The 22,497-nt window shown below is 51.3% G+C and overlaps 1 protein-coding gene across 2 annotated transcripts in view; it reads left to right on the plus strand.

The window, feature by feature from the left end:
• Positions 1-22,497, plus strand: part of PARP4 (poly(ADP-ribose) polymerase family member 4) — an 85,150-nt gene that overhangs the window by 21,638 nt on the left and 41,015 nt on the right. For both annotated transcript variants that reach the window (XM_047756457.1, XM_047756456.1), the window contains exons 8-16: positions 451-588; positions 1,578-1,751; positions 3,720-3,880; positions 9,050-9,187; positions 12,564-12,659; positions 15,229-15,412; positions 15,885-16,041; positions 17,088-17,212; positions 20,968-21,099. In XM_047756457.1, coding sequence (XP_047612413.1) covers positions 451-588; positions 1,578-1,751; positions 3,720-3,880; positions 9,050-9,187; positions 12,564-12,659; positions 15,229-15,412; positions 15,885-16,041; positions 17,088-17,212; positions 20,968-21,099 — 1,305 coding nt within the window. The remainder of the gene's footprint in view (positions 1-450; positions 589-1,577; positions 1,752-3,719; positions 3,881-9,049; positions 9,188-12,563; positions 12,660-15,228; positions 15,413-15,884; positions 16,042-17,087; positions 17,213-20,967; positions 21,100-22,497) is intronic.

Consider the following 22,497-nt stretch of genomic DNA (forward strand, 5'->3'; position numbering starts at 1 on the left):
CAGGCTAGGGGTCTAATTGGAGCTCTAGCCCACAGCCACAGCAACTCCAGATCCGAGCCACATCTGCAACCTACATAACAGCTCACAGCAACGCCAGATCCTTAACCCACTGAGCAAGGCCAGGGACCGAACCTGCAACCTCATGGCTCCTAGTCGGATTCGTTAACCACTGCGCCACGACGGGAACTCCTGGGGTCATGGTCTTTAACCCTTAGTCCCCCTGGCAGGCCTGAAGCTTCGTGTGTGAGGAAAAGGGCCAGAGGAAAAGCAACTCGGGAGTAAAAGAGAGAAGCGGGAGGGGACAGGTGTGCGGGGAGGCGGCGGGGCTCCACTGTCGCGCTCTCAGGGCCTCGAGGGCTCTTCCTTTGCACACCCCTATTCACCTCGGCTCTAAATACACCCCCTCACGATCGCTCTCTGTGCTGTTGCTCTGTTATCTTGTCGTGGCAGTTGCTCTTGGAGGAGGTAATACCTTCGAGCTCGCTGAGCCAGGAGGTGAGCGGTTTGGTGGAGATGATTTGGGCAGAAGCTCTGGGCTGCCTGGAGCACACGCTGCTCAAACCTGTGAACAGGATGAGCCTCAACGACGTAAGTCGAGTGTCCTGGAAACTGGAAGTCCTGCCCGGAAGGGTCAGACGTGGGAGCCGGCGGCTGCGGGTTTGCGGGGGCCTGGGGCTCGGGGCTCCGGGTCGCCCGCCAGGGGCTCAGACCCTGGTCTGTCTCACGGTAACTTAGGGTCTCGGGGAAGGGCGGACACGCTCGCAGCCCCGGAAAGAGCTTCTTCCTTACGTACAAGTGAAGGAGCAGCTGAAGAAGCTGTTCCCGGTGGTACAGCTCGTACCGTGCACTGTCGTCGTTTCCCCGGTGGGGTCACCTGATGCACTTCGGAGAGTAAAGGGGTTCCTGAGGTCAAGTCCGAAAAGTGCAGATTCTGGGGGGGTCACTCCTGGTCTGACCCTGACCACCTTCTAAATTTATGTGAAAAGACCTGCCAGGATCCCTCTCTCTGCGGACACAGATGTAGGAACAGACATCAGTGCCCAAGGCTTCCCTCTGCTTAAGGACCAGTGTGGGGGCTGAGACGCCTCTTCAACAACGCCAGCTCTGTCCGCGTTGGTGTCCCGGGCAGCCGGGAGCTGGCGGGCACCTGACTAGGCCTTGTTGTAACTTATGACATATGTATGTATGTATGTAACATATTGCTTATAGTTATAGCTTAGACCCTGTTAGGCTGGAGCCTTTACTTTGCTGGATTATCAGGATGCATTTATTGTATTTTTTGTCTTTTGTCTTTTTAGGGCCGCACCCACGGCATATGGAGGTTCCCAGGCTCGGGGTCTAATCCGAGCCACAGCTGCCGGCTTGCACCACAGCCACAGGCACAGCCACGCAGGATCCGAGCCACGTCTGTGACCTACACCACAGCTGACAACAGCACCCGATCCTTCAGCCACTGAGCAAGGCCAGGAATCAAGCTCTCAACCTCACGGCTCCTAGTCAGATCCCTTTCCGCTGCGCCAGGACACGCACTGCTCCCGATTTAGTTTTAATAATCGTATGTCGTCTTGTGTTTGAAGGTGAGCAAGGCGGAGGGGGTGCTCCTTCTAGTCAAGACGGCCGTGAAAAAGGGAGAGACAGCGGAACATCTGCACAAGATGATGAGCGAGTTCTACAGGTTAATTCCTCACAAAGACGTCCCAGCCGAGCCCGTCACCCTGCGGCTGGTGGCTCAGAAAGAGGACCTGTGCCAGGTGAGCCCCGCAGTGCGGGATTCAGGGTGAACCCCGCCGGGGGTCTCTTCACAGCCGGAAGCACAGTAAACTGCCGAGCGGTTTTGGGGTGACGTGGGTCCTCAGCGAGGTGATCTGGGCCAGGCGTGAGGGGCTGAAAGAGGGGCGGATGCAAGTGTGATGAGCGAGGCGTGCAGACCAGGAGAGGAGCTGGGACTCTCCTCGAAGAGCCAGACAGCTGCTTCTGACCTGAGCCACGAGGAGCTCATCACCCCGTGGACCCCGAAGTCCTGACAAGGGGCAGCCGCTGGGTCCGTTCACGTAGAGGCGGCGTTGCTGTCGGGGGCCCTGTGTTTCCTGCAGTGACAGCCGTTTGCCGTCTGCTGACAGCTGCAGTAGTTCATGGCATCCCCCTGGAATGACTCCTTTTGTGTCTTTTGAAGGAACCCCTTTTCCCTTTTTTTTTCTCTTTTTTTCTCTCTCTTTTTTTTTTCTCTTTGTTTTTGTTGTTGTTGTTGTTGTTGTTGTTGTTGTTGCTATTTCTTGGGCCGCTCCCGCGGCATATGGAGGTTCCCAGGCTGGGGGTCGAATCGGAGCTGTAGCCACCAGCCTACACCAGAGACACAGCAACTCGGGATCCGAGCCTCGTCTGCAACCTACACCACAGCTCACGGCAACGCCGGATCCTTAACCCACTGAGCAAGGGCAGGGACCGAACCCGCAACCTCATGGTTCCTAGTCGGATTCGTTAACCACTGCGCCACGACGGGAACTCCCCCCTTTTCCCTTTTTATTACTATTTTTTTAGTTGAAGTATAGTTGATTTATAATATTATGTCAGTTTCAGGTGGACAGCAAAGCGATTTATTTATTTATTAATTTTTTCTTTATTGGTCTTTTTTGTCTTTCTAGGGCCACACCTGAGACATATGGAGGTTCCCAGGCTAGGGGTCCAATTGGAGCTGCAGCTGCCGACCTACGCCACAGCCACACCAGATCCTTTAACCCACTGAGGGAGGCCAGAGATAGAACCTGTTTCCTCCTGGATCGAAGTCAGCTTCATTACCCCTGAGCCGCAGTGGGAACTTCCCAAGTCTTGATATTTTTCTTCATGATTTTGGGGATCTCTGTAAGTTAGGGAGCTTTGTCTGTGATACGAATTGCAAATATTTTCTCCAGTTTACTTGTTTTTTCTTCTTTGTGGGGAGTTTGGTGGTGGCGGTGGTGGTGGTTGACTTCCTGTTTTACTGCACAGAAATTTACTCTCATAGGGAGAAATGCAGTAATCTTTTGTTTTCTGGCGGGTGGATTTGAATGATCGTGAGAAAGCCCCTCCCCACGCTGTGGCCGCAGAGTGGCTGACTCTCCTCTTCGGTGTCTCTTTAGTCCCAAAGACGTTGAAGGCAGCAAACCCCCGTGAGAAATGTAACTCAGGTTGTGCAGGAGGATTGATCCAAGGATTGTCCCCTTGCCCGAGGTCCCATGACCTTGGAGCGCACTTGGGTTCCCTCTCAGGACGAGGCGTGTGTCTTAAGCATCTATTGCGTCTTTCCACCCTGACCCAGTGCACACAGGATGTGTTCATGAATATTTGTAAGGAGCCTGGACTCGGCGTCTGATGGTCAGAGGCCGTTCCTCTCCCAGCCTTGCGGTGGGAGCGTCTCAGAGCCCCACTTGGCTCAGTGTGCAGGGAGGGTGATTGACAGCTCAGCAGACGTGTGGCCTGGCGTGGGGTAGAGGAGTCCCGACCCAAGACCACTTGACGAACCGCAGTGTCTGTACCAACACACTCTGTCATTATCCTTGTATGCCGTGCCACCCCCGAGGCAGCTGTGTCACCCTGCACACAGCATGACAGTCCAAGTGGGTATCGATCAAAAGCTTTGGGCAAAAAAGCTTATTTATCCAACCTTTTTGCGAAAGTATCACGTGACATAAATATTTAGCTTTGTGGTAATTCTAATGTGTATGAATTATCTCTATCCACAGCTAATAAGAGACATGGTTAGTGTCTGTGAAACTAATTTGTCCAAACCCAACCCACCGTCTCTTGCCAAATACCGAGCTTTGAGATGCAAAATTGAGCTGGTTGAGCCCAACACTGAAGAATTTTCCAGAGTCAAGGAAGAGGTGTTGCGGAATGATCACAGGTAAGCACAAAGGAAATACGTGCGGATCTGCTCTTACGTAAAACGGTTTCAGATCCCGTTGGAGCCCGTCTCCACATACCAGGGGTTTAATCCCCACTATCAGGATAAGCGTGGCATGATGACAGAATGCTCACTTCTGCATTTGTCATAGGGCTCGGAGCTCTGTTCTAGGCTTAAACACTGCCTGCTATTCCACTCTCTTCCAAGTTTACCTAATCTTGCTCTGAATTAATTTTGGGGGGATGGAGCATATGGAGATCCCTGGCCAGGGATCAGATCCAAGCCGCAATGGCAGCAACGCCGGATCCTTTAACCCAGTGGGCCAGGCGGGGGTCCAGCCTGCATCCCGGAGCTGCAAAGACGCTGCCGACCCCTAACACCACGGCGGGAACTCCAAAATCAATTTTAAAAGTTTAGATGAGAGGGTATTAGAGTTTGTGCTCAAACGCAGTGTTTGAGTTCTGAAGAGTTCTGCATAGGAAAACCCACTCAAATGTAGATTTTAGAATGCAGCAGTACGTGTGTGGCCACGTCTACACTGGTCACCCCTCGGCACAGCAAACATGCCAGGAGGCATGGCGCCCCGATCAGTCACGCCGTCTGCTCCTGGACCGTCAGCATCCCGCCCTCAGCTGAGCCCTCAGCTGATGTGCGGTCAGCAGCCTGGGGCAGCCGCAGTAGAGCAAAGGCAGATGCCACCGTTGTCGGACGGGCTCTCGAAGGTCAGGAGCTCCAGGTCTCTGTGGCCAGGAGTCTGGGCAGCTGCAAGGTTCAGACACTGGCTTCTGCTGGCCTGGCCCTTCTGCCCTGTTCTCCCGTCGCCGTCTCATAACAGGCCAGCGTCCCCCTCGTCAGCCTCGCACACGCCGAGAGCCCGCCGTGCCGATGAGCTTGCAGGGGCCGGCTGTTCCATCCTGAGGAATTTCGTGAACAGACCGTTAGACCGTTAGCAACTTGCTCTCAGCTACGGGGGCGGCATTCACACCTCGGGATGCGCAGATGCTGCAGGTCAGGGTTGTGTGTGGCTCTCGTTGCTGGTTTGAGAGCCGGTTGCCCAGCACCTGCCGAACCAGCCCCAGCCACGCCTCCCTTGCAGACGAACCCAGACCTTTCTGAAGTTGTGTTCTGCCTTCCTTGGTCAGTCGTCCTCCAATTCCGTCCCCAGTGTCACGGCATGTTGCTGAAATGGCTGTCTTTAGGGCAAACTAGAAGGGTTGATGAGGTTGTGGAGAAACGGGATCCCTCGTACGTTGCTTGTGGGAAAGCGATGTGGTGCAGCTGCCGTTTGCCGGGTCCTCCCCCAGTTAAACAGTGTGATCACGTGCCCGGCGATTCCACGCCTGGGTGTGCCGGAAGAACCGAAAACAAGGACTCAGACAGACACGGCTGCCTGAGTGTGCCTGTCAGCACCACGCACGAGAGCCAAGAGTGGCAGTAACCCAGAAAACCATCAGTCGACGGACGGATTGACAAAGTGCGGCATCAGCGTGGAGCGGAATGCTGTTCAGCTGTAGAAAGAAGCTCGATACACGCTACAACACGGTGAACCTGGAAAGCAGCCCAATGCAAAAGGTCACACACGGCGTGGTTGCACTGCTGTGAGGCCAGGAGGCAGTCCGCCCCGAGGAGAGGGAAGCAGACGGCCTCCTGCCGGGAGGGAGGAAGGGGGCTGATCCAGCACAGGGCGATCCTGAGGAGGAGATGTTTGGGAGTTAGACAGGTGGTGGTCGCACACCCCTTCGAAGGCACCCAATACCCCTGAACTGTACATTTCAAAACAGTGAAGCTTATGTTAGGTGAATTTCACCTCAATTTAAAAAAAAATCCGTTCCTGCGGGTCTTTTCTGGGTTTTATTTCTGTGTATATTCAGATTATTTTGATTTCCTTTGATTTGAATTTTTTTTCCTTTTTAGGGCCACACCCACGGCATATGGAGATTACCAGGCTAGGGGTCGAATCGGAGCTGTAGCCACCGGCCTACACCAGAGCCACAGCCACGCCAGACCTGAGCTGCATCTGTGACCAGTGCGGCTTGAGGCCATGTCAGATCCTTAACCCACTGATGGAAGCCAGGGATGAACCCGCAACCTCATGGTTCCTAGTCGGATTCATTCCCGCTGTGCCACGACGGGACCTCCCGATTGTACCTTTTATTGAGGTGTAGTTGGCCTACAGTCTTGTGTGAGGTTCAGGCATACAGCAAAGTGGCTCAGCTATAGAATCTTTTTCAGATTGTTTTTCCGTATAGATTATTATCATGATTTTATATAATGATGTTTAGTTTTCCATTATAGCAGGTTGTTTTCCCATATAGGTTGTTACAAGACGTTGAATACAGTGATTATGCGTTGTACACGTAGAAGCGAGTGTCGGTTAAGCCTGACTCGTACTTTATCCCTCCGCATTGCCCTTTCTCCTTTAGTAACCGTAAGGTTGTTTTCTGTGTCTGTGAGTCTATTTCTGTTTTGTAAATACATTCATTGAATCATTTTTTTCCCACATATAAGTGATATCCTATGATGTTTGTCTTTTTCTGACGGACTCTCTCACTTAGCATGAGAATATCTAGGTCCATCCATGTTGCTGCCAATGGCATTATTTCATTCATTTTGTGGCCAAGTAATATTCCATTGCGCATATGCACCACATCTTCTTTATCCATTCAGCTGTCAGTGGACATTTAGGTGACTTCCGTCTCTTAGCTGTTGTGAATAGTGCTCTTTGAATATTGGGGTGCACATATCTTTTCACATTCCAGTTTTCGTCTTCTCTGGGTATACATCTGGACTGTTAGATCGTGTTGTTGCTCTGTTTTTAGTTTTTTTAATGTGGTGTGTGACGTTGATTGATCTGCGTATGTTGAGCCATCTTTATGAACCTGGGATGAATCCCATTTGGTCGTGGTATATGATCTTTGTTATTCTTTTTAGTTTTTTGAGGAACCTCCATACGCTTCCCCACAGTGGCTGCCCCAAGTTACATTCCCACCAGCAGTGGGTGAGGGGTCCGTTTTCTCCACACCCTCTCCAGCGTTTATTATTTGTAGACTTTTTGCTGACGGCCATTCTGACTGGTGTGAGGGGTTGCCTCGTTGTGTTTTTATTTGCTTTTCTCTAATAATTAGTGATGTTGAGCATCTTTTCATGTGTTTTTTGTCCCTCCATGTGTCTTCTTGGAGGAAAGGTCTGTTTAGACCTCTGCACGTTCGTTAATTGGGTTGGTTGTTTTCTTAATATTGAGTTGTATAAGCTGTTTGTGTACTTTGGAAACTAATCCCTTGTCAGTCGCCTCATTTGCCAATGTTCGCCCATTCTGTGGTTTGTCTTTTCATTTTTTTATGGTGTCCTTGCTGTGCAAAAGCTTTTAAGTTTAATTAGGTCCCATTTGTTTATCTTTGTTTTTACTTCTATTACTGTAGGAGATGGATTGAAAACAATTTGATTTATGTTAAAGAACCTTCTCCCTGTGTTCTCCTCTGGTTGTATGGTTTCTGGTCTTCACGCTTAGGTCTTCCGTCCATCTGGAGTTTGTTGTGTGTGGTGTTGGGGGATGTTCCACCGTCGTTCTCTTACCTGGGGCTGCCCACTTTTGTCAGCACTGCTTATCAAGAGACTGTTCTTCTCCAGTGCATATTCGTGCCTCCTCGGTTGGGGGTTAGTTGACCATGAGTCCATGGGTTTATTTCCGGGCTTTCTAGCTTGTTCCATTGATCCATGGGTCTGTTTGGGTGCCAGTGTCACACTGTTTTGATGACTGTAGCTTTGTGGCGTAGTCCGAGGTCAGAGAGCCTGATTCCTCCAGCTCCTGTCTGCTTTCTCAAGACTGCGGAGGCGGATTTGTCTCTGACCCTCCCTTAGGCATCTGGAGAGGGTCGTTACAGTGAGGGAGAGTCAGGAAGGGGGTACCCAGGTTTGTCCTGGAGCCAAAGGGAAGGAGCAGCTGTGTCTCCAAGCCCTGGGGAGGGAGCAGCCACCAGCTGGGGAAACCCTCACCCCACACCCATGTGCTGAAGAGTTCAAGGGCAGGCCTCTCCTGGGGGAAGCCCGCTGCTCTGAAAATTAGATTTCCGCCATTTCGTTTCGCTGATAATGACCTGTTCCTATTAATATTTTTCTAGTTATAAAATGTATGTTTTTCTCTGAAAGTTTAGAAAATACGTGAAAACATGAAGGAAATTCATCACCCAAGAAGTTCCCATCATGGCTCAGTTGTAATGACCCCAGCTAGCATCCATGAGGATGTGGGTTGCATCCCTGGCCTCGCTCAGTGGGTTAAGAATCCAGTGTTGGCATGAGCTGTGGTGTAGGTCGCAGAAGTGGCTCAGATCCGCTGTTGCTGTGGCTGTGGTGGGGAGGCCATCAGATTCTGTCAGTTCTGCCTCCAAGAGCCCTCTCCTGGCTTCCTGCTGTCGGCTCTGCTGCCACCTGGACGAACGCCTTCCTGGGGTGCTCCCACCCTGCCGCCCCGCTGACACCCTGGACGGCAGTTAGATCCTAACAGATGAGCTTTGCTGGCCATGTCCCTTAAGTGTCCCCTCCAGAGAAAGCCCTTTCTTGACCACCCTCTCACGGAGCTCCTGAGAGTCTTACCTTTTGTCTCTCTCATCAGAATGTAAGCGCCACGTGGCCCAGCCCAGGCTGTCTTATTTCCAGTGCTGATAGAGTGCTCGGTACAGAGTATGTTTGTTGAATGAATGCATGAACAGATGAATGGACTTACTCAATTCGTATATTCTGTATATTATACATTTCATAAAATTTGGGATCCTATTAGGCATAATGTTTCATAACCCACTTTTCAAACATTTTACTATAAGTTTTGCTTCATACCCTTATTTTTTTTTGAGAGTGTGATTTTTTTTTTTTTTCTGCACCCGTGGCATGTGGAAATTCCCAGGCCCGTGATGAACCTGCACCAAGCTCAACCCAAGCCGCTGCAGAGACAGCATCAGACCCTTAGCCAGCAGAGCCGTGAGGGAACTCCCTGTATTTCCTTTAAGAGTGTGATTTTTTTTTTAATGGCTTCGTAGTATTTCCAAGAAATGCTGCTTTGTGATTCACTGAATGCAGTGATGACATTTGGGCCATTTGAGGTTTTCTGCTGCTAATCACAATGTTTTATTTTGCTTTCAATTGTATAATCTCAAGATTTTCTTCTCATTCCTGCAGAAAGAGTCCCGTGAACATCCTGCAGATATTCCGCGTTGGCAGAGCGAGTGAAGCGGCAGAGTTTCTGAGCCAGCTGGGCACCGTGAGGCGCTTGCTGCACGGGTCACCTGCCCAGAGCTTCGTGGGGATCCTGTCCCGGTGAGAAGCAGCCGCCTTCCTTCCCCAGATTTTTCAGGCTCACGGCGTGAAGTAGCTCCCTTTCCTTCTTACAGTACACACACCTTTTCTGCTAACATCAGCCAACGTATTCAATTCCAGAGAACCCTGGCACTTTGGCTTATAATTATGTGATTTCAGTTACGCTTACTTATTATATATGTATTTTATTTATTTATTTATTTTGCTTTTCAGGGCTGCACCTGTGGCATATGGAGGTTCCCAGGCTAGGGGTCGAATCGGAGCTCCAGCAGCCAGCCCACACCACAGCCACAGCAACACAGGATCCTTAACCCACTGAACGGGGCCAGGGATTGGACCTGAAACCTCATGGTTCCTAGTCGGATTCGTTTCCGCTGCGCCACGATGGGAACTCCCTACTGGATGTGTTGTAAAGTGCGGTGCAGGGATGTGACTTTTTTATTGAGGGCTGTCTCCTGCGAAGGCAGGGCTTCTCTGCTTCCTGACTCTTCTGTGTCTCTAATCTAGGGACAGTCTAGGAATTGGAGTGTCCAGATACTGCACTTGATCTACTCAAACATAGCTCTAATTTTCTCTTTGCTTTGAATGATTCTTAGTATTGATGCTGAAACTGAAGTCACAAGGAGCAGGGGGAAAATATGATTAAATCTGGATCTTTAATTAAATACATACCCAGAAGCTTAAAAAGAAACAATTCAGCTCCATCTGCAAAAAACCTTTCACTTCTCTTGAAGGAGCTAAAGGGAGCACTGATCAGAAGGGTGCAGGTTCTTTGATTTATGTTTATCGCCGTCACAATCAGTGGATGAATAAGATATTTTTCAGGAATTGAGAAGCTGTTTCTGCATCACTTTTTTTCTTTTCTCTTTTTTTTTTTTTTTTTTGGCTTTTTATGGTCATACCCGCCGCATATTAAAGTTCCTAGGATAGGGGTGGAATCGGAGCTGCAGCTGCTGGCCTACACCACAGCCACAGCAACTAGGGATCCAAGCCTCGTCTGCAACCTACACCACAGCTTAGGGCAACGCCAGATCCCCAACCCAGCGAGCAAGGCCAGGGATCAAACCCACATCCTCATGGATCCCAGTCACTGAGCCAGGACTGGAACTCCCATATATTTTTTTAAAATTTGACTTTACCAGGGTAATTCTGAAAGGGAAGAAGAATGAGGGAGGATTAACCAGTCCGACATTTAAAATGTATTTTAGGAGTTCCCACTGTAGCACCAGGGATCAGCAGCATCTCTGAAGCGCCAGCAGCAGTCAGGTTTGATCCCCAGCCCAGCTCATTAGATTAAAGGACATGGCATTGCCACAGCTGCAGTGGAGGTCGCAACCTCAGCTCGGATCTGATCCTCGACCTGGGCGCTCTGTACGCCGAGGGTCCGCCAAAAAATGGGGAAAAAATTAAAAGTGTAAGAAATTTTAAAAAACATGTTCTAAAGCTTTGCTGAGTGAAACAGGGAGGTGGTGAATAAATAGACGAATCAGCAGAACACAAATCCACGAACAGATGCAGCAACATGATAATTTAGTATATGACAGAGGTAGCTTTTATCTCTGCGGAGCAAGTATTTTTTTTTTTTTTTTTTTGAACACCTTATGTTGAGATAAGTGGATAATTGTCTGGAAAAAAGTATAAAGTTGAATCCTTACCTCATTCCTCACACTTAAACTCCATGCTAAGCAACTATTTCAAAATTTAAAAGAAAAGTGTAGGAACAATCTTAGAGTAGGAGAGATTAAGCAGGATTAAATCCCCAAAAACTGTTTTATGAAATTAATTCTGTTTCATAATGCAAAATTCAACCTGTAGAAGGCAGGCATGTGCGGGCCCCCCCTTCCCAGAAGTTAGCACGGTTTAACTGGACGTCAGAGAGTTCTTAGGGGGGGCGCTGCAGAGGATGCTCAGTCAGCCTCGGCGTCAAGGCTCTTCTGCTGAGCATGAAGGGGTTCAGCCTGCAGGGGCAGAGATCCAAGGAGGAGGAACGGCCCTCGGCTGGTCGAGACAGGCATGACCTTGGCTTGGTCCATTTTAATGGCACCTGGCATTCCTTCTGTGGTATTACTTTGAAATACACTTTTCTGGGAGTTCCCATTGTAGCTCAGTGGTAATGAACCCACCTGGTATCCTTGAGGATGCAGTTCGATCCCTGGCCTCGCTCAGTGGGTTAAAGATCTTGTGTTGCCGTGGCTGTGGGGCAGGCCTGCGGCTGCAGCTCTGATTCAGCCCCTGACCTGGGAGCTTCCATATGCTGCACATGCAGCCCTAAAAAGCAAAAAAAAAAAAAAAAAGAAGAAGAAGAAATATGCTCTTCTTTTCACTTTCATGCTAATTATTTACTTGTCTTTTAGTGGGTATATTTTTCTCAACTTTATCGAAGTATGATTGACAAAAACTCTATATGTATTTATGTTTACAACATGATTTTTTTTAACTTTTTTTTTTTTGTCTTTTTTCCTTTTCTAGGGCCGCTCCCACGGCACATGGAGGTTCCTAGGCCAGGGGTCGAATCAGAGCTGTAGCTGCCAGCCTACACCACAGCCACAGCAACATGGGATCTTTAACCCCCTGAGCAAGGCCAGGGATCTTAACCCACTGTAGCAGGTGGGAAGTCCATGGCATGATTTTTTTGGTTGTACAGTGTGGTGATTTAATACACATAGACTTTGTGAAACGATATCCACACTTGAGTTCATTAACATCTTTTTTTTTTTTGTCTTTTTTCCTTTTCTAGGGCCACTCCCGCGGCACATGGAGGGTCCCAGGCCAGGGGTCCAATCGGAGCTGTAGCCACCAGCCTACGCCAGAGCCACAGCAACGTGGGAATCGAGCCACATCTTTGACCTACACCACAGCTCACGACAACGCCGGATCCTTAACCCACTGAGCGAGGCCAGGGATCGAACCCGCAACCTCATGGTTCCTAGTCGGATTCGTTAACCACTGCGCCACAACGGGAACTCCTCCAAGTTCATCAACATCTACCACCTCACATACTTACCTTTTATTTTTTTCCTGCGGTGAGAACCCAGGATCTGCTATCTTAGCACATTTCAAGTTTATGATACCAGATGATTAACTGTTGTCACCACGCCGTGCGTCACGTCCCCAGAGTGTAATCATCCCACAGATGTAACCTTGACCCCCCAAGCCCCCTAATCCCTCCCACACCCGGAAACCCCCGTTCTCCCCTCTGACTGGATGAACTTGACTCTCAGACTCCATGCACGAGCGAAGTCATGCAGGCTTTGTCTTTCTGTGTGGGGCACATTCCGCAGAGCAGGCGTCCGGGAACAGCACCTGTCTTAGCCGGGACGATGAGGCTGCCACGCAAGACTCCCTCTTTCTAGTATGGCATTATGTTCTTTTTCAGCGGGTTGCTTCTGCCCAAAGTAGTTGAAGATCGTGGCGTGAAAAGGACAGATGCTGGAAATCTCGGGAGTGGAATATATTTCAGCGATTCCCTCAGGTTGGTACAGCGTTTCCTGTCTCCTGTCGCATGGGCCCGAGGTCAGGGCGACATCATGGGTGCCTGCTGCGGGTTTCCCTCTGCCTTTCCTCCCCTGGGACAGACCGAGCAGGCCGCCGGCTTTCTCGGTACCCGAGCCTGCCCTGCGGTGGGTACTGGGGGAATTATGTTTGAAATCCTCTGAGTGACGTGACTGTCCTACGAGCCTTTACCCCACATCGAACCCCTGAAGCTCATCCTCTTGTTGTGGGATGGTGTGTGCACAGATGAGAGCACCGACGGACAGGAGCGGATCTGAAAGGCCACGCGGGGCCTCGTCTTTCTCCAGAGGCAGCAGTCTTGCTTCTGCCACACAGCACCTCCCGCCTCGAGAGTCGATGTGTCACGCGTGGGCTCTGTGCTGCGGTCACAGCGCATCTCAGCATCCTGGTTAATGTCTAAATCTGCCCTCCTCGTGGCCACAGCTTATTGAACTCGCCGAGCACCGGGCCGAGTGCTTCGCACGACCCCCGGCCTCACCTCCCAGCTCGGGTTGGGATGACGTTCTGTGCAAAGGGAATGCAGTCACGGGGCTTAAGTTAGTGGTGCTAAGGTCACAGAGCCCGGAAAAGGACGGGTCCAGCCCAGGACAGGGGATGATTTTCCGGAATGTTTAAGGAGTTCCTGCAAATGAATAAGAACAAGAGAACCCAACGAGCAAACAGGCAAACGAGTAGGCGTCTACCCGCAGACGAGTGACACGCGGGCACATTTGAAAAGATGTGATCAGGAACGTGCACCTCAAGCCAGAGCGGGACCCTGTCACGCCTGTCACATTGCCCCAAAGTCAGGCATCTTTCAGCGCTGGTGAGCCTCTCGAACAGTCTGACCTCTCAGTGCCTTTGGGAAGAGCGTACATGGGTAATAAACACTCTTGAAAGAGTGTGGCGTTCCCCGCGCCGTGGACAGTGGCTCAGGGATGAGCCGGGAGGCAGGTTCTCCGTCTGGGCTGCACACAGAGCCACCTGGGGGCATTCAGATGATGCTGGGGCTCATGTCACAACGGATCTGCTAAATCGGGGCTTCAGGGGGTGAGGTTTGGGTCCCAATAACTTTTCTGCTCCCTGGGTGATTCTAATGCGGTCGGGGCTGAGAATCACTGCACAGACCAGCAGCTACACAGGAGGGACTGAGTGCTCCTCACGGGGCGATGGCACATTTTGCTGTGGTTCCGCGTGGAGCCCCGGCCATGCGGCAGGTTAAATCAGGGCCCTACAGCTGCACCTGTCCGTCGGACGCGCTTTAGCCCCAGCGCTGCAGCAAACACTGCTGGACTCCAAACGCTGTTTCTGGGGGACCCGTAGCCAAGTGTTAACACTGGAAAAGGGAGACAAATCAATCCTGTGCCTGAAAGTCCAGGAGGGGGCCGAGGGGGGGGCCTCAGGGAATGCGGACGTTCTGTTTCCTAAACTGAGCAGTAGCTGCCATGGGGGGGTCTTATTCTTTTTCTTGAAAAGTAACATTTATGATATAAATGCTCTACCCTATGTAGGGAATATTCCAAGGTAAAAAACTTTGTGTGTTAAAATGTTTTTCCAAAGGTAAACTGGCATTCCCTTGAGTGAAACCAAATTGACGTCTTTAGTGACTGAGGAGGAAGGAAGCTGGTGGGGGGGGTCCCTGGGGAGAAAGCGGGGGGGGGGGGGGGGAGAGCGGGGGGGGGGAGGGGTCTGATCGGTGCATGAGTTGCAGGAGAGGGGCTTCCGGGAAGATCAGGGGGACTGATTATTGCAAACGGAAGTGCAGGCCTTAGAGGCATGTCCCCAGCACGGTGCTTTGTTAAGGCCACTCTTTCTAAAGAAAGTTAAACAGACTCTCCTTTGGGCGTCACTCGGCATTTTGTTTTTCCACTTAAATCCAGAAGGCTTGGTGAGAACTCAGGGCTGTCTGTCCCTTGACCCGTTCTTTCGCATTTGACTTTTAATGTTCTTTTTAATGTTCTTTCTGAGCTTTACTGCTTTGCCTTTTTTTTTTTTTTTTTTTTGTCTCTTTAGGGCTGCACCGGTGGCACATGGAGGTCCCCAGGCTAGGGGTTGAATTGGAGCTGCAGCTGCTGGCCTGTACCACAGCCACAGTTACACAGGATCTTAGCCCACGGATCAAGGCCAGGGACAAAACCCACATCCTCATGAATACTAGTTGGATTCATTACCACTGGGCCCCAACGGGAACTCCTCGTGCTTCGTCTTAATAAGGTGGGTTCATTCCTTCTCTGTCCTCGCTCTGTGTGTGTGGCAGCTGGTAAAACCTGGGGAACAGGCGCTCATCTCTCTCTGTGAACGAGGCCCTCTGAGCGGTGCCGAGCGCAGCAGAGGGCGGGGTCCGTGCTTTTGCTACGCTGACGTGGCAAACGAATGAGTGAATCACAAAGTCTAAAAGGGACCGTCGGAGATACTTCAGGAACAGTAGGATTTGGTTATTCTCGCAGCAAAGGCTTTTGAATATCCGTCTTCCTGCACATACAGTTAAACATCATGGCCCCGTAGCTGTCAAGAGGAATAAACCCGTGCTTCTGTCCTTTCTATCGCAGCACAAGTATCAAGTACTCGAGCCCAGGAGCCACGGACGGCACCCGGCTGCTGGTGGTCTGTGATGTGGCGCTGGGCAAGTGCGTGGACTTGCATGAGAAAGACTTGTCCTTGACGGAAGCCCCGCCGGGTTACGACAGCGTCCACGGGGTTCGAGGGACAGCCAGCGTCACCTCGGACTTTGAGGTACCTAGCGCTGGAGACAGGCGGAGAGGCTCCTGTTTTTATAAAAATCCGTTTAAGTTTAAATAACTACTGTAGGGAGTTCCCGTCATGACTCAGTGGTTAACGAATCCGACTAGGAACCATGAGGTTGCGGGTTCGATCCCTGGCCTCGCTCACTGGGTTAGGGATCCGGCGTTGCTGTGAGCTGGGGTGTAGGTCGCAGACTCGGCTCGGATCCCAAGTTGCTGTGGCTGTGGTGTAGGCCGGTGGCTACAGCTCCGACTCGACCCCTAGCCTGGGAACCTCCACGTGCCGCGGGAGCGACCCCGAAGAGGCGAAATGACCAAAATATAAATAAATAAGTAATCACTGCATATTCACTGTCTGAAGTCAACATTTTCTAAATTAACAAACATGAAGTTCTGCTTTTATGAAAACGGTTTCTAACAAAGGGTTTTTTTCCCCAACCTATTGATTTCTGTTTGCTCTATAGGATGATGAGTTTGTCGTATATAAAACCAATCAGGTTAAAATGAAATATGTTATTAAATTTTGTATACCTGGAGATGAAATAAAGGACTTTCATCCTGGTGATAATACGGAATTAGAGGAACACACACCTGAGATTTCACATTTTTCGAAGGTTGAAGGTAAGATGGTTTTTTTGGATGCTGTTTTATGTGATGTTTATAGAACTCAAACATTGTATTTTCAGTGACTTTTATATTCATATTTGGTGACTCTATGCTCTCTTACCTAAATACTTCATTTCCTTTTTATTTTGGAAAAATAAAACCCGGGGTGCTTGAGAGAGGTTAGGTGACTCCCGTCTGCCTCAGGGCAACCAGCGAACCAATTTCGGACATCGAGGTACGAAGGTACAGTGCGGGCTGGTGACACGGTCTCGAATTAGGAAGCTTGGGCTTGAGTGTCAACTTGCCCCTTCCTGGGCTGTGCAACCTCAGACAATCCACCTAACCCTTCTGAGCCCAGCTTCTCCCCGTGGGAATGAGGTCGGCATCTGCACTAAGTGAAGGGACCCCAAGATCGCCATGTGTGGCTTGTGTGTTAGTAGGACACACACAGGAGGGGGTGACCAATTCAGAAACGCCAAGCCCAAACGAGTATAGTATTATTAACCGACAGCATTGAAAAATGCGCTTTAAACCGTGATCAGATTATTTTTTATCAGACGTGTGCGGCTCCACGTACAGGACGATGACTCCCATTTTTCCTCGGGAAGAGAGTGTGTATTTGCGTCTCTACCCTGTCTGCACGTTGGCACCACGGGTCCCCTGGTGAACTTTCTCCGTGGGAGGAGGGTCTGTGGGGCCTCCTGCTGCTCCTGTGTCCTTCTGGGGTGCCGTGCCCAACCGGGGACTCAGAAAGCTGGGTGCATAAGCACTTCGAGGCCTTTGCATTCCAGCTGTGTGTCTTTCCAGGCTAGCGGGGCCCTGAGTTTTCAGGGGGACTCCTCAGAGTCGGTAGGTTGTGAAGACAGAGTGAGACACGGCCCTCACTTTCTCATGTGGCTTTACCTTGCAGAGCTGGCTGTTGAAACTCCTACAATGCTGTTTGTCCATTTTTCCTTACATGTAACATATGAAAGGAAGGAGAAGGAATAAAAATGAAGAGAACCAGACTAGCCAGTGCAGAGATGGTTTTCAAAGCCAACGTTACCGTTTCTAATCCGCAGATCTCCAGTTACCAGACACCGACCCGCTCGGCCACGTCAAGGCCGGCCTCCAGGACCCGTCTGGGAATTCAGTTCCCCTGGAGGATGTTCATATCAGGGGGAAAATCATAGACTTTGTAGCCCAGGTATGCTCACTTTACTACTCCATGCATGGAAATCATACATGAGAACTGGATTCCACTTGCATGATGCAAGCAAAACACAGGCTTTTTTTTCTAGGGCCACTCCCGTGGCATATGGAGGTTCCCAGGCTAGGGGTTGAATCGGAGCTGTAGCCACCGGCCTACACCAGAGCCACAGCAACGCGGGATCCGAGCCACATCTCTGACCTACACTACAGCTCATGGCAACGCCAGATCATTAACCCACTGAGCAAGGCCAGGGATCGAACCCACAACCTCAGGGTTCCCAGTCGGATTCCTTAACCCCTGCGCCACGACGCGAACTCCGACGTGTGCTTTTCTAAAAGTTGTTTTCTCATCGAGTGCCTCCTGCACACCAGGGACTGTTTTAGGCTCTAGGTCTCCTGCAGGGAACGACAGGAGGGTCCTGCCCCCAGGAGCAGGACTGGGGGATGCACCTGTTAACTAAATGAAACGCATAATAGGTGAGATGACGGTGGGGGTGTTGCCCAAACTCGGCCTCTCTACACCGGCACCGAATGGAATCATGGAGAGAGTTCTGGGTGAAGTAGAAGAGAATGTTTTTATTGCTTTGCCGGGCAAGGGGGGGCCTCAGCAGACTCGTGCCCTCGGAAGTGTGTGTGTGTGTGTGTGTGTGTGTGTGTGTGTGTGTGTGTGTGTGTGTCCCCGCACCTAAGCGGGGTGGAGAGGAGTCTCACAGGGTTGGAGGAGCAGGGCGTAATCCGCTCCTGGACGGCCCTCTGATTGGTTGGTGGTGAGGTCGCTGGGAGTCTGTGTCTTCCATCTGCTTCCGCCCGGTCTGGGGCCTCTGTGCTTGTGGGCAGCATGCAGGTAACTTCTTCTACCTGGTGGGGTTTCCGTAGCTGCAAAACAGCTCAGGGGACACGGTGCAGAATATTATCTACAGTCCTTGAGGAGGAGCTAAAGTTCCTTGACTTTGTTGAATGGCTTAAGCCAGGAGGATTTTGTCCTTCTTGACTGTGTTCTTTTCTCCGCATTTTCTCACCTCTCTTAAGTTTTTTTTTTTTTTTAAACAAAAGTTTTTCTACAGAAAAAAGGCAGGCAGAGGACATGGGTAGGGGTCTATTCTGAGAAGGCCCAGAGGGTCTGGCTGGGTTGTGGGTGCCAGAGAAGAGAACCAGAGCAGAAGGGAGGGGTTTGAACTTGTGAACAGGATGGCCAAGGCAGGCCTCCCTGAGAAGGTGACATCTGAGGACAGATGTGTAGGAGGTGGGGGCCGCCGCAGCGTGGGCACCTGGGGGAGCTCATCCAGGCTGCGGGAACAGCAGGTGCGGAGGTCCAGAGGTAGGAGTGTGCAGGCAGCCAGGGCCACTGTGGCTGGAGCTGAAGAGAAGCAGGGTCAGAGCGTTTGCTTCTGTCTTCCTTTCATTTATTTCCTTATTTGGCCACATCCGTGGCAGGTGTAAGTTCCCCAGCCGGGGATCCTTAACCCACTGAGCCACATGGGGACTTCCTCTTCTTCTAAAATGTAAGACGTCAGGAGTTCCACTGGCTCACAGGCCAAAACACCCCCAAAGTTGTGAGGAATCATAGCCTGTGTGTGAGCCAGAGCAAGAGAGAAAGACTGTGTGTCAATCCCTGCCCCGCACAGTGGGTTAAAGGGTCTGGTATTGGCGCAGGGGCGGCTCAGATTCCATCCTTGGCCCAGGAACTTCCACATGCCGCGGGTGTGGCCAGAAACAAAAAACCCAGCAACTGAGGATCCTGGGAGGGCGTAGCGCGGGGGTGCGTGCGTGCGTCCGTGCGCATGTGTGTTCACACCACCAAGCGAGCTGGGAGCCCAGTCCCGACGCCGCACTGGCGCCGGTCAGATCCCAGAGGCCAAGGGCCCCGCCCACGGGGCTGCTCTTCTCCCTGCCCCGCCCCCTCCCGGGTGCCCGTGGTCACCTGTGCTGCTACCGAGCAGCTCTAGGTAAGAGTCTTTGCAGGAGCGGCTCACAGAACCCAGGGACCCCTGCTCACCCGCTCCGGTGCTTTACTCTAGAGGCTGCAATGCAGAGCAGCCGGTTAGACGAGCCGCAGAGGGCGGCTGGGGGGTGAGCGGAGCTTCCTGGCCCCTCCAGGCACCGCTCCGCCTGGCCCTGGCAGCTCCCTGACCCCCTCCTCAGCCGCTCGTTGGAGGCTTCATGACGCAGGGTGATGGATTAAATCCCGGGCCACGGGGGTCTGAACTCAGTCCCCGCCCCGCCCCGGTGTCCCCCACCCCAGGCGGTGGTGGCGCTGAAAGTTGCAGCCCGCCTGGCCGCCGGCAACCAGCCCCCATCCGAGGCCGCTGTGTAAAAGTGCGTCACCTTAGTAACAAACCCATGTCGGACCGAACTTTTTTTTTTGTTTAAGAACATGACCTAGGAAATTTCGAGGGCTTTGGGGGAGGGAACGTCGCAGAACCGCGTGTGGGTTCTGGAGGCATGGCCGCAGGTGCCCGCCGCCGGGCTGGAGGCTGCAGCTACTTCAGCCAAGGTGGCTCCAGACGAGGTGGTGGAGCTTGGAGAGCAGGCACTTCTCTTAACACTGAACCCATCGCCCAAGATCTGACCTCACTGGCTGCTCACCCTGAAACCGCCTGGAGCAACGTGAAGTCTCCTCGAACACCTGGGCCCAGCACTGTGTTCGGGTCCCTTCATCCAGAAATCGGGCTGATTGTGGTGGTCACCTTCCTGGGGAAAGGGGTAGGGGCGGGGAGACAGACGGACACCCTGTCCGGTGTGTCTGCAGCCTGAGCCCCGCTGTCGCAGCCGGGTTACCGCCTCTCCACCCAGACTCCACTAGGAGCCTTTGCTGGGTGGATGTTGGGACGAGGAAGCTGACCTCCCAACATCCTCGTGGCTCCTGGCGCTGAGCTGTAGGACCCCCTGCAGGGACTGGAGAGCAGAGCTTTTGCAGCTTCGAAGGCTTAGCCTGGAATATTTGCTCCTCCTCTAGCTGTGACCTTCCAAAGTTCCTTAACTGGTTGTGCCTCAGTTTTCTCTGTGTAAGATGAGATAACAATGCCTGCCGGTGGGTGGTGGCTGTGCCACGTAAAGAATTGAGGGCCTGAACAGAAGAAAGGCTGGGAGAAAAATGTAATTGTAATGTATACATGTAAGGATAACCTGACCCCCTTGCTGTACAGTGGGAAAATAAATTTAAAAAAAAATTAAAAAAAAAAAAAAAGAATTGAGGGCCTGGGTGCAAACGAGTCATGATGCTGCACCAGGAGAGGCAGTGTCTCTGAGTAGTGCCCTAGAGTGGACACCATTTGATATTTCAGTCCTGATGGGGCTTTTTCCATGGGGAATTTTGACCCCAAATAACTCATGATTTAGCAGTGAATTTTCCGCTCATCTGGGGTTGGACGGCTGGCCTGGAGACTGACGGTGAGTGTCCAGCAGGCCCAGAAGCAGGGACCTTGCCCGTTCATGGCCCACTTTGGACTTCTTGGAGTGAGTTTAACGTTTGCTGTTCAGTAACTCAGACAGTGGTTTCATTTGAAGGAGGAACTGGGAGATGTTAAAACTGTGTGCCGTGTATTAGTTTCTGCTCTAAACCGTAATACAAATCCCTGATCCTCATTATCTAAAATCGTTTCCTTTTTTGATGCCCACTGTGACATCCAAGACTGAAATGGATGGAGGTCAGACCTCCGGGGACCACGGGACAGTTTCCTGTAGTAGTTGTCTTTGCAGACGCTTTTCCATGGGTTTCATCAGCTACATATGGGCTTTTTCCTTCTTCAGGTCATTGTTTTTCAAACATACACAAACCAAAGTCCTGTGCCCATTGAGGCAAAATACGTCTTTCCCCTGGACGACAAGGCGGCGGTGTGCGGTTTCGAAGTGTTCATCAACGGGAAGCACTTTGTGGGAGAGGTAAGGGGGCCCCTGGCCCGACCGCAGCCCTCGGCGTGTCTCCTGCTTCCCAGCTCTGCCTTATCTGAGTTCCCTTGGCTACAGGGCTGAGTAGCAGCCTGATCATAAACCAAGATCAAGCGCTCACAGGTCAGCCCCCCTCAGACACCCCTCCCCAGCTGATCAGTTTCTGTTCGTACCTGTCCAGTCCTCATCCATCTGTGCCTGGTCCGTTCCCTGCCTGGGCACTGGGCACTCCAACAAAGAGTGATTTCAACATCGAAAGTTTGAGAGACACAATGGAAAATTGGTGAGGCCCTAGTATACTTTTGCAAAAACGGATCCTCTGTACCCTGCTCGAAAAGTGAAACTGGCCGTTCCCTGGTGGCTCAACATGTTAAGGATCCGGCATTGTCACTGCTGTGGCTTGGGTTTGATCCCTGGCCCTGGAACTTGCACATGCCGAAGGCGTGGCCAAAAAAGTAAAACAAAAACAAAAACAAAAACAAGTCACACTGAAGTGAACGCTGTTGTAACCTTTTAAAAAAGATTGTACAGGAGTTCCCGTCGTGGCGCAGTGGTTAACGAATCCGACTAGGAACCATGAGGTTGCGGGTTCGGTCCCTGCCCTTGCTCAGTGGGTTAAGGGTCCAGCGTTGCCGTGAGCTGTGGTATAGGTTGCAGACGCGGCTCGGATCCTGCGTTGCTGTGGCTCTGGCGTAGGCCGGTGGCTACAGCTCCGATTCAACCCCTAGCCTGGGGAACCTCCATATGCTGTGGGAGCGGCCCAAGAAATAGCAACAACAACAACAACAAAAAGATTGTACACAAAGGAATGACAATTGGAGTTCCTGCTGTGGCAGCAACGGGATCAGTGGTGTCTCTGCAGCAGGAGGGGTGCAGCTGTGGTGTAGGACGCAGCTCCAGCTCAGATTCGACCCTGGCCCAGGAACTCCATATACTGCATTGTGGCCAAAAAAAAGAAAAAAGAAAAGAAAGAAAGACTGGGGGGGAGCGGGAGGAGAGGGAAAGAGAAAGGAAAGACAAAGTTTGATTCACTTTTTTGTTTTTTCGAAGGATTAGTTCACAGTTATATTTTTTTCACTATTGACCTTGAAATATTTTGGTCCCAACCTTTTTTTTTTTTTTTTTTTTTGCTTTTTAGGGCCACACCTGTGGCATATGGAAGTTCCCAGGCTAGGGGTGGAATCAGAGCTGCAACTGCCAGCCTATACCACAGCCACAGCAATGCCAGATCTGAGCCTTGTCTGTGACCTATGCTGAAGCTTGGATCCTTAACTCACTGAACAAGGCCTGGGATTGAACCCACATCTTCATGGATACTAGTCAGGTTCATTAGCACTGAGCCACAACCGGAATTCCTGGTCCACCATTTAAAGAGAATTCTCTTCACTTGGC

Source organism: Phacochoerus africanus, chromosome 13 (assembly GCF_016906955.1).
Source record: "Phacochoerus africanus isolate WHEZ1 chromosome 13, ROS_Pafr_v1, whole genome shotgun sequence".
Classification (NCBI taxonomy): domain Eukaryota; kingdom Metazoa; phylum Chordata; class Mammalia; order Artiodactyla; family Suidae; genus Phacochoerus; species Phacochoerus africanus.